At 38.7% G+C, this 13030-nt stretch overlaps 1 protein-coding gene across 1 annotated transcript in view; it reads left to right on the top strand.

The window, feature by feature from the left end:
- iglon5 (IgLON family member 5) overlaps positions 1-13030 on the top strand; it is a 198797-nt gene that overhangs the window by 173333 nt on the left and 12434 nt on the right. Inside the window, exons 4-7 of the mRNA XM_079624707.1 lie at positions 1589-1708; positions 10890-11021; positions 12522-12642; positions 12764-12915. Of these exons, the coding sequence (XP_079480833.1) occupies positions 1589-1708; positions 10890-11021; positions 12522-12642; positions 12764-12915 (525 nt within the window). The remainder of the gene's footprint in view (positions 1-1588; positions 1709-10889; positions 11022-12521; positions 12643-12763; positions 12916-13030) is intronic.

Here is a 13030-nt window from a genome sequence, read left to right as displayed (position 1 = left end):
TCTATTTGGAAAGAATGAATCATTCTAGAATGATTAGGGTGATTTTGTTGGGGAGTGAATCTATGGATTGTTTCTGCCATGGAAACTAAAATTAGAATAGGAACTGCGACTATTTAAAGTCATAACTGTGAGCCATCAACTCGTAATTGCCAGAGAAAAAAGTCAGAATTGTGAGTTGCAACTTCATAAAAAGTTAAAACATTTATTTTTCAAGTGTAAAATCATTTTAAGGATGAATAATTTGGGAAAAACTTGAAAAATGTGTGTGTTCATAATTTACCCAGCTTTTTACAAGGACCAACTCAAACCATAAAGTGAAATTAGTTGTTGTTGTTTTTTTATATGTGAGTTTTCATAGGCCACATTCACACTGTTTTTTACCAATCCAATATGACTATAAAATTATTATTATGATGATGATTTTATTGTTATAATTATTATTAAATAATATTACATAGTAATAGTAATAAAGTAAAATGTATAGTAATAATACTATTTTACTGTAAACTAAAAATAGAATTGTCACACTTTAGAATAGGGTCCAATATTAACTACAACTTTTGCCTCAATAAACTTCTAATTACTTCTTATTAATACTTAGTAAGCTAGTTTAGGTATGATTAAGGGATGTAGAATATCATGCAGAATAAGGCATTAATATGTGCTTTTAATGAACAGCCAATATCCTGGTAATATGCATACTAATAAGCAACTAGTTAATAGTGAGAATTGAACCCTAAACTAAAGTGTTACCAAAATTACAACACTAATATGTACGTCTTCATTTTTCAAACGGCATATCAAGCTTTTATTTTAATGGGTTGCCAGAAAAATAAATAAGCGCACTACCAGTTAGTTGTATATTAATAAACACGCGTGCATCTCACAGTAAATGAACCAAGCCATTCTGAGACACTGAATCATGAACTACACGTGTGTAAATGATGTTCAGCCCTATAAAGTGAAGAGTATTTCATAGAAAGCTGCTTGGCTGGTATGAAAAGCAGGAGGAGCGTGTTCAAAATGCATCAGGCACGCTGTTGGCCGACCGGCAGGCCAGAACCATCTCACCAAACACAGGCTTTTTTATCTGCCACACGGAGCTTTGCAGACAGATGACCGTATTTGCTCGATACCATTGTGCCCTCAATTTTAGTCTTAGTGCGATATGAGCGAAAATAATTACACCCCCCAGTCACTCGTCCAACAGGAAAGATCTGCTCGGGGTCCAATCTTAAGTTTATCGCCGGACGTATTTCGTCCTGTTAGAAAGCTGAAAAATGGTGTGCTTGAGAATGCCTCGCAGGCCAAATCTTTGGCCATCTTCATTAAAGCTCTGATCATAGGCCATTTAAATTCAAGGACCGGCTCATTATCCGTCCGGCATTATGCATTGCCCTCTGCTTTGGGAATTCAGTTCAAAACCGCTGATTGGAATCATTTATAAACCCTGAAACAAACAACCCGTCTCGAAGTAAATTTATTCGGCTTGTTTTTTTTAAAACTAAGGTTGATTTTTGACATCAGCTAAGCCGTGATATAGTCACTCTGTGTTCATTAATCTTAATTAAAAACTTCTGTTTTGCAGTGCCGGCCCGGATAGTGAACATCTCGCAGGATAAATCTGTGAATGAAGGCGATGACGTGAGCCTCTTCTGCCTGGCGGTCGGCAGACCGGAGCCCACTGTGACCTGGAAGGACTTCAGATGTGAGTATTCATTTGTCATACTGTAAATGAAGGTCAAGTTAAAGGCATCGTTCACCCAAAAATTTAAATTCTGTCATAATTTACTCAGCATAAAGTTGTTTCAAACCGGTATGATTTTCTATCTTCTGCTGAACTCGAAAGACGATTATTTTGAAGAATATCAGTAACCAAACAGTGTATGGACACCATTCACTTGCATAGTATTTTTCTTCCATACTACGGAGGTCAATTGACCGTTCGCAAAGACCCGTCCCCCTTAGTTACAGTCGCTATGTCCGACAAGCCACGCCGCTCTCACACACACACCATGTTCTCACGCAGTGAAAAACACATCGCGGAGCAGAGAGACACTGACAACACACTGACAGACACAGACCAGCTTACTTTTCGGTTACTTTTGATATTCAACAGTCTCACCTTTCAAATTTGGTCATTTTTTTTAAAGAAATGTAAACAATAAATACCGTTTTGTGGCTCTTTAATGTGTGTGACAGATCGCTGTGTCGCCTCAGTTAAAGCCGCTCGTGAACCGATCATCTCTTCCTTCTAGTTCATTTATAGCATCAAATAAACATGAATGAACATCAGAAGGAATGTTGTTTTAACCGCGGAAAGGCGTCAGTACACTCCGCTTCTCAAGCTCAAATCCTCCCATGTTAATCTACTAACTCTCCTGACTGCTTTGTCGGACAAAATGGCGGATGGCGAAGTATGATTGGTCAGATCACCTGTCAATCAAGCTCCCTGCGAAGGGTCAATTGTTTAGTTACCAACCTTCTTAAAATGATCGTCTTTTGTGTTAAGAAGAAAGAAAATCATACCGGTTTGGCACAACTTTTGAATTATAATTTTTTGGGTGAGCTGTCCCTTTAAGCGCATTGCATTGTGGGATACTGTTTACTCGGCTTAATGCCTGAACATGTTATTGTTGTGGATATATGTGTAATAGTCATGAAATTATATTTTTTATTGGTCCTTAAATATGCTACATATATATTTGGACATTCTACATAACAAACACTTTGCATGTCATTTTTGTAGCATGTATATACAGCGTTTTCCACATTTTTTTCAATCCAACAATATTCTTTTAAAACCAAAGTGTGTTCTTGTTGTGCACTACACATTTTGACTAATATTGCATGGGTATTTCATACATAAAATGTGCATACTGTGCGCAATATACCTCAGAAATACTGAAGCGGCATGCCATTATGAATGTAGTGTTAGTGATTTACAGCTCAGATTTCATTATAGATAATTACAGCCACAACCAGGGTGATAATTGTCAACATGTACCATCATCCTCTTTGTCACCATTATCGCTCTGCCACAATATTAATAATTATGGTTATCATTAACATGCTATTTATAACTTTCAATACCGTTGATATTAGCTGCATTCATTTCCAGTGGTGGTGATGAAGCGCATAACAGGACCAGCGTTTGTGTTTAATCTTTCACGATATGATTACAGGATCATCATTTACCGTCATTACTTTTTCAACTGAGTCCTTTGAAATCAGCTCAAGAGTCGCTGTGCCTGTAAACGGAGCAGATTCACGTGAATAGACCAGCTGAGCTCAGATACTAAACCTCGAGGGTGTCCGTGTAGTGCACACTCGGTATTTTACACTTTGAAGTGATCCGGTCACGAATGGCCAGAAGAGCCGATCGCTGATAGCATTGGCATGCGTCTCAAATCCGTCCAGTTATGATTCATCAAGGGGAGGGTCTTTGATTTCATGAATATGTGAGTGAACGTGTTGAGAATATGCATGTTTCATATTTTACTCCAAAATCATAAGAATTCAGTTACATTTATGCATTTGCCAGACAAAAACTACAGTGCATTTGGGATACAAATTTATATAATTGGGAATCAAACCTGTGACCTTGGCATTGGCATCATGCTTTACCAGTTTCAGAAACATAAAAGAAAATGAATATCCCCCCCTGTAAATTCTCATTACTGTAATGCAAAAACTATACTATAATGTGAAATATATATTTATAGATGAAACTCGAAAAATTTGAAAATCGTGCAAAAGTTCATTTATGTCAGTAATTCAGCTTAAAAGGTGAAACTAATATATTATATAGACAGATATTTCAAGCCTTTATTTGTTATAATTTTGATGATTATGGCTTACAGCTTATGAAAACCTTTCCACATTATTCTAATTTTGAATTTTATGTTTTCATAAGCTGTAGCCTAAGCCATAATCAATCAAAATTATAACAAAAAAATACGCTTGAAATATCTGTCTATATAATATATTAGTTTCACCTTTTAAGTTGGATTACTGAAATAAATGAACTTTTGCATGATTTTCAAATTTTTCGAGTTTCATCTATAAAAATATTTTTCACATTATAGTATAGTTTTTGCATAACTTTTGCACGATATTCTAATTTTTTTAGTTTCACCTGTATATTATTTAAACTTATGAGTGTATCCCTTAATTTATGCTGATAAAAAATCATATTACTCTAATTTAATAAAAAACTATTACAATAATAGAGAATCTAATAAGAATCAAAATAGTTTTTATTAATTATGCAAAATATTTTTGTATTTTAGAGCTGCTCGACTCAGGATAAATTGAGGATTACTTTGTTTGTTTGTTTAAAACAGAGATCACGATTCTCCACAATTCTGAACGGACAACAACAAAAAATAGCATGCAATTTACTTGAGGTTCTGACAAAATGTTAATAGCTGCTTATTTAATTGATATGACTGAATGAATGAATGAATGAATGACATTTTTTAATGGTTTGAAAGAATGATTGGTTACACTTTATTTTACGGTGTCATTGTTACAGTGCAATTATATATTTAAGTACTGAGAGTAATATTAATGAACTACATGTACTTACTATAGGGTTAGGTTAGGATTAGGGTTTGGTTGAGGGTTAGTTGCATGTAATTATGCATAATTTACTGTTAATACTATTGTAAGTACATGTAACATATGTAACAAGGACACTTTAAATGAAAGTGTTACCGAATGTTTCATTACTGGATGAATCACCGTTTCACGAGTAATAACAGGATAGTGTCACATTGCTTTATAATATTAGTTATAATATATGCTTTGAGTGTTTAGTTTCAATTCTTATGAATAATCTAATCTATTGGTTGGAGTGTGTCCATTAAGTAAAAAAAAAAAAAAATGGGAATGTATTATTTTTTTACATGTATCATATTATTTGATATAATTATATATTATTGCATATATAATTTTTTCCCCTATTGTATCAGCAAAAATAACCACATTGTGGTATATACCGTTATCCTGATATAAAATGACTCCTACTCTGCATAAAATGGTAGTCCTAGCTCGTGTGGTCCTTGTCTGCAGATCTCTCGCTCTGTGCTTTCCCCCACTCAGCACTTCCTCCACACCTCATAACCCACCGGCACGGCAGGAATAAAGAGAGGGGCGGCAAGCGCCACAGAAAGAGCCACATTGTTATTCAGCGCGAGTCACTGCGGTGGAGCTACTGGTTGCCAGCAGCGGGGCGAGAAATTGGGCGTGTAGATCAGGCCAGAGAAACAGAAAGCCATCTGGACCTGTACATCACACTGTAGGGAAGCATGACATCACAATCACATACCTGTCCGTCACTGACAGAAGACACGCCCACTCCGTCGAAACGCTGTAACCAGGAGCTTACGGTTCACATGCACGTCAAACCGGCATTACTCACGCGTTCGACAGGTCAGCTTCATTCATTAGACTGACCACCCACACACAATCTGTCCAGTGCATGTTATCTAGCTGTACACCACAGTGTTTATGAGTATAACGGTGTTTAGATGCAAGCTATATTATAGAATCACTCCTGAAACTGTGACATAGTGATTAACAAACACTCAGCATGAAACAGTCAGTATGAATGTGATCTGGACGTACTACATCCGCCATGTTGTCATTATCATGTGACCCACAGTGTCAGCTGCGTCGCTTCACTGTCTCTAGGCTTGTTTGAGATGCGCCGTGCCTCGTCTGAAATGTAGTGGAGAGTAGGCGGCGGTTGTGAGGGGAGGAGGGATAAAAGTGAAGGCAAGACGGACAGATCTCTCTTCTCGCAGTGGATCTGACACCTGTGAGATCAAAGACTGATATCGCGGGATTCACGCTCGTGCACAGTGTTGCTAATAAACTGGATGTAATTTAAGTTCTGTTGCTTTTTTATTAAAATAAATATAATGAACAAAACACCCAAAGTACTTATTATTTAATCCCATTCAAAATACGTGTTTATCAATCATTTTTACTTTAGTACAGACATATGTTTATATATATATATATATATATATATATATATATATATAAATATTTTTATTTATTTATAAAATGACATCACATACCCCATATAGAGATCACACTGTCAGAAATGCTATCAGAGTTTTAAAATCAAACATTTATAAAGAGAACAATACATCCCGGTTGTTTAAACCAATGAGCATTAAGCTGTGTCGTCAGCAAGTCGTTTCCCATCATGCTCTTGGTCAGCGCAGTCGGTCGAGAGCAACTGCAGAATCCGACACATCCGGCTTGCGCTCGCGAGAGTGTTTTGACATACGTCAGCATGACAGCCAGGCGGACCGCACTCGGACACTTTTCTAACCGGCATGCATCTCGCGGTGATCACCGATGATCGGTTCTGCGCAGATTTTGCTCTTCTCAAACAAGCCTATTCATAAATCCTCTCCTGTGGCCTCATGGGATAGTAAAGTGTCCATTTGTATGCTCACCTCAGAATCTCAAACCCAACTCAAACTCAAGACAAAATCAAACCCCGCCCTGCATTTGTTCTCGTTCCAGAAGCCGTTTCACTCGGATATACAATAGAGAAGAAAAGACTATCGCAACTTTGGTTTCATGCCGACTTTAATACATTATTTCCTGTAAATTCTCATTACTGTAATGCCAAAACTATACCATAATGTCAAGGAAATAATGATATATTATTTAAACATAAATGTATACATTATGGCTAATTCCCTTAATTTATGCTAAAAACTAAAAAATATATAATGCAACATTTTTACTGTAATTACTTTTTATTTTGGTGGAAGTGCATATATTTAATTGTGAATGCCACAGGAGCTATGACTACAATTTTATGCAGAGTATGAGTATTTTCATGATAACAGTACAGTTATATATCACAATGTGATTATTTTTGCTGAAAATTAAATGGGATTTTTTTTATATATATGCAATAATATTTAAAATAATATACCTTTTAATTTTTTACATCATTTGCAGCATGCAAACAGATTATTATTATTTTTTTCTGAAATGATTACATTAAGTTATGTATTATTACATACGGTAACGTGAGATTATTATTTTTTTTTTTTAACATGGATCTAGATCCAGAATCTCTGTTTGATTCAATCTAGCCGTTTAAATGTAACTCTAAAGCTGATTTTGTCGATTCGCTGACATTTTCCAGCTGTAGCTTGAGCAAAACTGCATCTGGCCACATGGGAATGTGCTTGCCACAGCCGTGAGAAGTAGATACAAATAGCGTCTCATAAGTAAGCATCTCAGCTCGAAGTGTGTGAGACATACAGTCTTTTTACCTGTAAACCCTTTTTGTCAGGATAAGATTATTTTTTCCTCTCCGGCGGGTTGAAATAGGTGCTCAGACGGCCTGACGAAGATCTCGCATGGGAACGATATTTATTACGCTAATGGAATGAGTGAATAACATTGCTGTAAACCCCAGCGTGTGCTCAGTCGGGTGGCATCGGCAGCTGCAAATAATCCTCTCCAGTTCAGTAGCTGTGCTAATAATCCCCCGGAATAATCTTCAATTAGAAAAGGTGCCGAATTTCTGGCATAAAGTCCCGGTGGTTGTGAATTAAAAGGTGTGCGGTTGCCTTTGTGTTTGGCTGAAGCCAGAGAGAGACTAAGAAGTGGATTATTCTGGTTGACACCGAGATTTCTGTGTGCCGTTCTGCAGTCTGACTATTGTAGTTGAAAAAGAACAAAGTATGCTTGCCCGTATCGTTCTCCTGTCATTGTTGTACTAATAACATCCACTTTCATCACACAGAGGCAAATCCACCGGTGCCCCTGTAACTACAGATTTCTGCTGTTGTCTGTTTCGTCTCGCTAAAGGGAAAGAAGTGCCTTAGAGATGCGAGACCGTCTTCTTGTAGTTCACAATGGCCGGTAAATAAAGCTCAGTGATGCATTACCCAACACACGTTCTGTGATGTTTATCTGAGGGCGACGCAGACACGAGTTTCTTATCAAAGCCTTTCAGTTTATTCCACGGACCGTTTGTCACTCGCCTCCTATCAAATAAATACATTTTATTCTGTTGAAATTAATTTTAATCAAGGTGAAGTGTGCCATTTCTGCTCCACTAGATGCACAGAATTGCAAACATAACCAGAAAATAAAATAAGTTTTATTATATAGCGCCTTTCCATAGCTCAAGGTCGCTTTACATTGTACATTACAATACATTTAGACACCCAGACATACATTACAGTTACATAGGATACATATTGTCACAAAAGGTTCATCGCATTAATTTTAGTTTGAAGTCTCAAAGTTATATAATTTTCAGTACTTGTTTGGTTTGCAGAGAGGTCTGAAGTGTGAAGGTTATATAATAATAATAATAATTCATTACATTTATATATCGCTTTTCTCTGCACTTAAAGCGCTTTAGATAGAGGGGGAATCTCCTCAATTGCATATACTGTATATAAGGTCTGTGGAGTTTGACAGCAGGCTTTATATAGGCTGTGTATTGAGACATGGTTGTGCAGTTGCTGTATGTATTTGCATAAATACCATAATATGTTTGCAGATATTTAGGAAACATGCGGAGTTCAAATACTTCTCTGCAAAACAATGCTACATCCAGTTATTCTTCTTTGAAATGTGCGTTCCTTGTTTTGGTCTGTGTGACCCACTGCTAATTCACCCAATTGTATTTCGACACCCCGGGTTGCAAGTTGGCAGAAAACACAGCGTACTGTAGTCATGAAAGCCAGCAAACGAACTGGGTCAGAGATCACAGATTCCACCCGACCTAAAAAGCCTTGACATCCATCTAAAAATCTCTATGAATGTGAGCATATTAAGTAAGGGATAATGTACATCCAGCCGGTTGTTATCTCAGATTAAACCCCGACAGGGTGATCAGGACTAGGGCTGGGTATCGAGTTCGATATTTTAGGCACCGACCGAATTTTCTCTATACCATAGAGCAGGGATAGGCAACTCCGGTCCTGGAGGGCCACTGTCCTGCAGAGTTTAGCTCCAACCCTAATTAAACACACCTGAACAAGGCAATCAATTAACGGACTAGGGCTGGGTATCGAGTTCGATACTTTTTAGGCACCGAGCGAATTTTCTCTATACCGTAGTAGAGAGTATCAAAAAATGTCTTGTCGTTCAGTACCAAACTTCGATACCTAAGGGGTTAATTTTGTCAACAACAGTGAGCCAATAAGCATACAGCATGATTAGCTTCGGCCAGAGCCGTTGCGAGACATCAACCACTAGTTTACGGCAGTTATGCCCAGAGATGTTGCTCACACGTGAGGCCGTAGGGCCCTATCTTGCACCCAGTGCAATTGACTTTGTACACCGACGCATGTATAATTCCTATTTTGCACCCGACGCACAGCGGACTTTTCCCTCCACAGATGCACGTCGGTAAATTAGCGGTTCAGTGAAAAGAGGAGCGTGTTCCGGCGCTAACGTTTCCTGGTGCTATTTTGCAGTTTCAGAAAATAATCCCGCCGCCACTGACCAGGAAAAACTTAGTCTAAAGTCAGCGGTGCGTTACTCAGATGCTATTTCAAGAGCGCATGCTTGGCCATAATGTAGCGTGTGCACAACACACACACTTGGCTTCTCTCATCCACACAGACGCAGCAGTTCATATAAGGGCTGCACGATATTGGAAAAAAATTACATTGCGATATTTTTTTCCCCAACGATATATATTGCGATATTGACAGCCATAACTCCAGACTGATGCCCGCGAATTAGTTAAAATCTCCGAAATCTAGAGCGAGCGCCCCCGCGAGACAGAGACTGTGCTCCAAACCGCGCAGCGCGTGCACGGCAGAGAGGGAGAGGGAGCAAGAGACCGCGGCGCGCGTGCCTCAAGCGCATGTAATATCTCCCGCTGGTGCTACTGTGTACTACCCTTCACATCGCATGTTCCGGCGATGTGACTATCGCTCACTCGCACATCGCGATGTCGATGTTAAAACAGAATATCGTTCAGCCCTAGTTAATATTTTTGCAAACCATACATAATTACAAGGAAAAATATTACCACACAAGGGAAATCATTGTGGTGTCCATGAAGATGTGGAAAAAAACATCCGCCATTATAATAGGAATAAATAAATAAATCTGCCGTTATAATAGCAATCCGCCGTGGAACAAGCGCGCCGGCTCTTAAAAGGAATGTGAGAGGACGCTCTGATTGGTTTATTTCACGTTATGCCCAAACCACACCTATGAGTAATGTAGCGACTTCAGACCAACACATTTTAGATTTGCGTCGGGAGCAAGAGTCGTTTATCCCGCCGGTATAATAGCAACCGAGATCCGCCCACAAAGTTAATAGCGATTCGCGTTTGATACTTGCGTTTCAGAGTGTTACAATAGGGAGCTTTGAGTCAATTGGACAAATACTTCAATACAATATGCTCACATTAGATTGGGGGATGAAACATGTGTTGAAACAGACAATAATAAAATGTGACATTTTGTATGTTTGCCTCATATTTATCTCGACTCCACAGCAAACACTGTTCACCCTGAACACTGTTGAAATAAACTTGTAGGGATTGGGTGAAATCGTTTAGTCGATGTAGAGTAGTGGTTAAAGAGCCGGGTTCAAATCGGTGAATTCCCGTCTTACCATTGCGCTCCAGGGCAAGACATTCAACAGCTGGTTTCTCCAGGAGAACCGTCCCTTGTGGTCCACCGGCCGAGAGAAAGTCGCTCTCCCTGCTACATGTCCTCTAGCCTTTTTTTGTTTAATATGACCGTGTGGAACAATGATCCTGGTGCGCCTGCTTTTACAACACCTACCTTCCCAATTACACTCACGTATGACATTGTGCGCCATGGTGGCGTGTATTCAATCACCTACTCGTCTTTTGTCTTCACAGACGGTCTCTTGAGCGAGGGCGAATTTCTGGAAATCACAGAAATCAAGCGGCATCAAGCAGAGGAATTTGAATGCATCACCAACAACGGTGTGGCGCCGCCAGACACACGCCGTGTCAAGGTCACAGTCAACTGTAAGTCGAGTCGTCAGAAACACACATTACATCCTAATGAGATCGTTGAGACTGTTCCAGAACTCGCTGTGATGGTGTAATGGAAACATAAATTGAATTGCTGTCAGCCGTCTATAGAATTAAACTCTATCTTTTCATCCTCTCTTCTCATCTCCATGGGGGTTGTAAAGATCTTGAGTAAAAGTACTTCATTACTGTACTTAAAGTGTCATGAACCCCCTCTGTTTTAGCACTGGTAGTTCATACCTCAGATTTGAAAAAGACTCAAGACTCAAGTGGGAGTGTAGAGAGTGGAGACAACAACCAATAAAACACAGATCTACAACACACTCTTTATACAGATTTTTTTTTTAAAACATGAGCTGAGGAGATGGGGTCACCTTGATGTATTTTCCTCCAAATCTTTTTATTGGTTTTCAGTGACTGTACAGAATAGGACATTGTAAAAAACAATAGCGCATAAAACATTGTCCATTATTAATCCCTTACATACCCCCCCAATCCAATAACTCAAATGAGGAAAAAGTTTAAAAAAAAAAAGAATAAAAATTCATGCTCTTTTAAAAAATATTCTAACAGGTGAAAATGATGTATCATTGCCAGTTACAGTTGCACAAGGTGAACCCTTAATTTATTTGAAGAAGGGGTCCCAGGTCTTGTAAAAGGATAAGTGAACCAGAGAGTGAGCATCTTAACTTGTCAAGCCCAATACAGTAGAACATGTCCTGTGTCCTGTCATGTGTTGGAGGAGAAACATGCTTTTTTTTGCCTAGATTGTAGTAAAAGCAATGACTTTACGAGCTCTGTCCGCCAAATCAGGCCTAGGGGAGACCACACATAGGGCTATAAATGGGTCGGGGTCAATATTAGTGTTGAGAGCTTTTGTAAGTGTCTCAAATACATCGGACCAAAAGGTTACCAGCTACCTTGATGTATTTAAAAAATATAACCCAATGACAAAAATCTTATCATTAGAGACTACTAACAAATATCATGAACAAATCGAATACGTTTTGATCAATTATTCTTTGAAATGTGACCCTGGATCACAAAACCAGTCACATGGGTCAATTTTTTGAAATTGAGATTTATACATCATATGAAAGCTGAATAAATAAGCTTTCCATAGATGTATGGTTTGTTAGGATAGGACAATATTTGGTCGAGACACAACTATTGAAAATCTGGAATCTGAGGATGCAAAAAAATCGAAACATTGAGAAAATCTCCTTTAAAGTTGTGCATTTATGTTCACGATTGTGCTGCATTCACTCACAAAAATACATGTTTTATATATTTACGGTAGGAAATTTACTCAATATCTCCACGGAACATGATCTTTACTTAATATCCTAATGATTTATTGACGCTAATTTTGACCCATACAATGTATAGTTGGCTATAGCCACAGATATCCCGTGCGACTCGTGACTGGTTTTGTGATCCAGGGTCACGAATATCAACAAATCAGCATTATAACTTTGAGCTGTTGGTCTTTAGATCCACCGACAATTACTGATGTAAAGAACATGCCTGCCCAGCTGGGGAAAACTGCAATTCTGCGCTGTGAAGCTATGGCGGTTCCTACCGCGTCCTTTGAATGGTACCGGGATGACCGAAGGTAAGGTAACATGAACAAAGCGAGTGAACGCGACGCTTTGAACCATGGGAAGCAGCACATACTGGCTTACCTGACAACTCTCAACTCTAAAGTGTGATCTTTCTTATTACTTCTTTCTCAGGCCGGTAGAGAGCGATAACACGCTGAAGATTAAAAACGAGAAAACACGTTCCCTGCTGCTCTTCACCAACGTCACAGAAAAACACTTTGGCAACTACACCTGTTTCGCCTCCAACCGCCTCGGGGCTTCCAATGCCAGCATGTTACTCTTCAGTGAGTACGCCATTGCAGACACACTCGCACTCAAACACTCTCCAAACCTTCGGAAATCTACAAAGGCTTAAAGTCAAGGATAAATAAACACCCTGCAGGAAGTGACTTTCCACTG

This window comes from Phoxinus phoxinus (assembly GCF_949152265.1).
Source record: "Phoxinus phoxinus genome assembly, chromosome: 10".
Classification (NCBI taxonomy): Eukaryota; Metazoa; Chordata; class Actinopteri; order Cypriniformes; family Leuciscidae; genus Phoxinus; species Phoxinus phoxinus.
Note: the sequence above shows the minus strand (reverse complement) of the source record. Positions and strands in the feature narration are given on the sequence as shown.